Genomic DNA, 4,819 nt, shown 5'->3' with positions numbered 1-4,819 from the left:
CTCTGACCTCCTCCACTGTGGGAACCTTGTTCCCTGCAGCCTGCAAGGCGCTCCACAGGGCAGAGTCTGTGGTCCACGCCCTGCACTCCAGAACCTGCTCCTCGATGGAGTTCAGATGTTTCACCATGTCTCTGGACAGGCCCTCCTCGGAGCGGATAAACACCTCGATCACCTGTGCACACAAACACACTAAATCAATCCAGAGTGGTGAAAAACCCCAAACTGCTTGGGGAGAGGACAAGTTTTATTTACTCATCAATCCGGAAACAGGAGCTGTTCATTTAAACATCTGTACTGCATCTGGTTTAATGACTTTAAGCAGATGCAACACAGATGGAAATTGATTTTAGTGGTCTAGATATTTTTTTTTAACCCTTTATTCAGCAACGGTTGTGTGTGTGTGTGTGCGCGTGTGCTCTAAGCGTCTATTACCTTAAAGAAGTAGAAAGGAACCTGTTTGAAGACACTGATGATCCAAGGAAAGGTCCTCTGGGAGCTGTAGGCGAACAGCACCACCTCCAGACAGCACGCCATCAGGGAACAGTGGAAGATATCCTGCTCCAGCAAAACCTGACAACACAAACACACCTTTAAACTTGAGCCAGAGACTCTACAGACATCTGTGTTAGCATTCTTCTGTGTTTTCACTACAGTCTGGCTTGCTGCCCGGGTTTTGGGGGTGCTCGATATAAATTAGCTGCGTCTTCGATCCGTGCATCTCATCCAGTAGTTGACAACTGCATAATCGTTTTTGTGACTGACATATGAGTGAGAAACACTGAGTCTGATGCTACTATGCAACATAAATTTATATTTAATTATACCCACAGGTATAATTAGAGATAGAGATACATACAGGCCTCATCAGATGAGGAATGATGTCAGTGTTGTGTGGAGAACAATCTACGTTGAGGTAGGATAGTAAAAATGACTTGTGGTGTGCGAGTGGCTCATTATTGTATGAAACACGCTCTGACTGCTGCTTACGCTCATGTCTCTGCCAGGCAGCCGTCTGGTCTCCTGGACCATGACGTTCTCCAGGATCTTGTAGTAGAGGATCTCAGCCAGCTTTAGACGGTTCTCTGCAAAGTCTGGAACAAAAGACACACATGCATTTATGCTTTACAGGGATTTTGGTGAGTCTGACAGCCAGCATAGTTTAATTAATACTATTTTAATTCATACTGCAGAAAAATGATTCAGTGATCGGAGTAGAAAAGTGCACAACAGCGAGATTCCATTAGTCATCACCAAAAACCTCTCGTCTGTTAAAAACTGAAGACACCTCTCCTCAAACCACCGTCTGTGTTCTACCTATATGAGAGCCAGGCGTGTCCTCCGAGTCGTTGGTGTAATGTTCTTTGAAGGTTTGTCCCAGTGTCTTCACTCGGGTCAGTATGGACTCTGTGGGGTCTCTGGAGCAGGACCTTCAATAAGAACAAAGGCAAAACAAATGTTTTTACATTACTGAGTATAGAAAACACCACAAAGGGACTGAGTGATACTGGTTTCAGGATCATGCGTCTTATGAAACATTTGTTTCTGTAAACTCTTGTGTTATTCTTGGTTATGTCTCGTGCTTTCATCTACTGGAGGATGTAACTGTGACTCAAAAGAAATGTTCAGAGGATTTTTATTGATTCAGAAATATATGAAAATAGATCCATGGTAACTGAATGCTTACAGTCCATTTAACTAATATTCAAACTCTTATTGTTTTTTTTACTTCTCTTAAATGATACATGAATTACCACTAAATATTAAATACTTAATAATAATATTACTACTACTACTAATAATAATAATAACAATAACAATAATAAATATTAGCATTTTTTTAAATCTGTCTGAGAATTCAAGCTTTTCAAGATGAGGATTTTCTCATCTTACATTTCCCTACCAGCAGGCTAATCAGGGTGATGTTGTAGTGATCTACAGTATCATTCAGCTGAGTAATGACACTTTTCATTGTGTAGTACAATGGACCGCAGCTTCAGTGTCTTACACTGCAGCTGATAACAGATATCCTAATCCTACTAGCACAATCACACCAAAACAAACCGTTCATTTCCTGCTACACTGAGTTCATTAGCTAGCAACTGGAGTCCAAAATGGTAGAGTAGGAACAGGATGCTGGTGAAACTTACATATGGTAGCATTTCATAAACAATTTAAGAAACTCCTACTACATGCACATGCCCCACATTGCTCTGACCCCTCCCACCACAAGGTTCAAAGACTCTACAGACAAGAGGAGGTGGGGATCAAAGAGTCCTGCTCAAAACACCCTGACAGAAAAACTAAAAATGACTGAGTCAAACAATTTTACTCATAAAATCACAGACTAATGATCATGATTGAATCACTTTTTCTCCTTTTTCCTCTACTCTTTACCCACACTGTTAAATCTACAGTATACAGTCTTTCTCCTCTAATTTAAATATATTCCTTTCACTATTTTCATGCTCAAGATAAGTACAGTACAGTACGAGTCTGAAGTTTGGACACCCTTTCACTGGTGCTGTAGTTCTGCAAAGACAAAAAAAAAAAAAAAAAAAAAAAGACTGACTTGAAGATCTGCATCAGATGGTCACTGGGGGCCGTCCTTAAACCAGCCACCATGCTCTGCAGCCTGCTGACACTCTGTGTCGCCGAGGAGACGGGAGTGACGAGCAGGTCCTTCTCCTTCAGGTACACTCGTCCGGTCAGAGGGGTGGAGGGGGCGAGAGAGGCAGACTGCATAGAGAGAGGGAGAGAGTAAATTTCCTTGAAGTAACACCACAATGTTTTTTTTCCATCTCTGTGACTTTTTATTGAGTTCGCTGATCCAGGTTTGAATCAAAGAAGGATCACACTTTTTACACTTTTTGTAGTTGAGCTTTAGATTGCTGCTTCATATCAGATCTACTCTTTTATTGGCTGCTTTTAAATCCGTCCTTAAAGACAAAATAGTTCATTTATTATTTATTTAAACTACATTAAAAGTAAAAGCAATGGTTTTCCTGTTATTTCTTTTATTTTCTTACTAATTTACTAACATTGGTCAATAATTGTTGCTTTAATACAAACTTTATCAAATGGATTTTGCATTCACCTCGCACTTTATTATGAAAACCTCGATTATTTAAATCGAAAATCACTTTTTCTTCTCAGTCTTTTGTTTGATTTACTGGTGACCTGGTATTTTCTGGCAGGTGTTTCAAATCTTTTGTTGGTGACTATACCTTCAGTGTGTGTTGTTAATGGTGTGTGTGTGTGTGTTTACCTTCTCCACGTGTTGCTGCAGCTGTTGGCTGGCAGGTGGCTCCTGAACGATCTTCCTTGGAGTTCCGATCTCCTCGTCGGCATCGGCTCCCAGAAACACTCGCTCATCGAAGTCTCCCACCGTCAGCACATACTCCTCATACTCCCTGTTTATGGCTTTACTGCAAACACACACAAATGGATCTACATTTCTAAAACAGAAAGAAGAGGGAAGAGCACAAGCTGTTTTCTGTTCTCTTGTTGCTCACTTGTTATCGATGAAGTTCTGAGGATCCAAGAGTTCAGTCAAAAGCTCATCGTGACCTTTCAGGATCTGATTGGTGAGAAATGTGAGGTAGCAGCAGATTGGAGGGAAACAAAATTACTGCTTGAAAAAAATAAAAAAATAAATAATGAAAAAAGCTGGAAAAGAACTGTAATGATTAAACACATGTATGCATATGTTTAGGATAAATCGAATGCACCTGTTTCTGAAACAGCTTCTGTATGTAAGGTTTGAAGTAGTGCTGCTTGATGCCTTTCGCCTCCACCACCAGCCCGTCGTGGAGCTCGCACAATCTCTCCAACACACATGGAGGAGGCTCATCAGAGGAAATATGTCCATCAGCACGGTACGCAGCAGGCAGACCTGCACACAGACACACAAATGAACCAATGTACTGTGAGGGTACTGGAGCAACAACAGCCTGTTCCAAAAAGCAGGTTTAGTGAAAACTCTGAGCTACTCGATCCTAAGATTACGTTTTCTGCTTGATAAAACCTGATTTTAGATTTTGTGATCCTCAGCTGCTCAGAGTTTATTCCCCAAACTGAATTTCCCGAGAAGCTAATCAGTGTCTCACTGTACAAACGTAAAACACTGATCATATAAAAGGAATTTGTCATGTTGTGATTAATCGCCCTGATGTAACATTTCTGATCACAGCTGTAAAAGTGTAAACAATGATCAGCTGTTTAGGAAACAAAAACCTCAGGAGTAATTCAATGTAGAGCTTTCTGGGAATGCATTCTGGAAAAGATAACACATAACTGAAAGTTTTAAAAATCGGTCTTGCAATTAGTCTAAAAACGCTTTGAGACAACCACACAGGTCCCCCACCTCTGAACGTCGGGTTGATGAGGTCTTTCCTGTTGGCACAGAGCAGAGCATTTCCAAACACCAAGTCCAGACAGCAGAGAAGCAGGTGGTACGAGTTCACCAGGTCATCCCCAATCATACGGAAGTTCCCTTCACAAACAGAAACACACAGTTACATCATATATCACGGCTGTAATGAATAATAATTATTTTAGTAGCTGTATTTAAAGAAACTAAAACGGAGAAAAAAAATTTAGCACATAATTATTTGTGAAATCAGTTATTCGAAAATGTAAAGTGTCCTTTCAAGCTTAGTTGTGGGTACCTTTAGTGTAGACAAACAGAGTCCAGCAGAACTTGAACACATCACTGATGTGACAGGGCAGCCGCCTGCAGACCCAGAGAGAGGACACGGTCATGCTGTGTGTATTGACTAAATGTGACAACGAGAATAAAATGTCTGCGTTTCCAGACTGA

General features: G+C 40.9%; 1 protein-coding gene across 1 annotated transcript in view; it reads right to left on the bottom strand.

Moving 5' to 3' along the window:
• LOC102209059 (retinoblastoma-like protein 1) overlaps positions 1-4,761 on the bottom strand; it is a 13,581-nt gene extending 8,820 nt beyond the window's left edge. Inside the window, exons 1-10 of the mRNA XM_005753941.1 lie at positions 4,668-4,761; positions 4,364-4,492; positions 3,729-3,892; positions 3,513-3,577; positions 3,266-3,425; positions 2,570-2,736; positions 1,315-1,427; positions 988-1,091; positions 433-570; positions 8-172 (exon numbers count right to left, since the gene is read on the bottom strand). Coding sequence (XP_005753998.1) covers positions 8-172; positions 433-570; positions 988-1,091; positions 1,315-1,427; positions 2,570-2,736; positions 3,266-3,425; positions 3,513-3,577; positions 3,729-3,892; positions 4,364-4,492; positions 4,668-4,761 — 1,299 coding nt within the window. The remainder of the gene's footprint in view (positions 1-7; positions 173-432; positions 571-987; positions 1,092-1,314; positions 1,428-2,569; positions 2,737-3,265; positions 3,426-3,512; positions 3,578-3,728; positions 3,893-4,363; positions 4,493-4,667) is intronic.
• Between the last annotated feature and the right edge of the window lie 58 nt (positions 4,762-4,819).

This window comes from Pundamilia nyererei, unplaced genomic scaffold, assembly GCF_000239375.1.
Source record: "Pundamilia nyererei isolate P.nyererei 1_Seehausen unplaced genomic scaffold, PunNye1.0 scaffold00483, whole genome shotgun sequence".
In the NCBI taxonomy this organism is placed as follows: domain Eukaryota; kingdom Metazoa; phylum Chordata; class Actinopteri; order Cichliformes; family Cichlidae; genus Pundamilia; species Pundamilia nyererei.
This window is presented reverse-complemented; position numbering and strand designations above follow the sequence as displayed.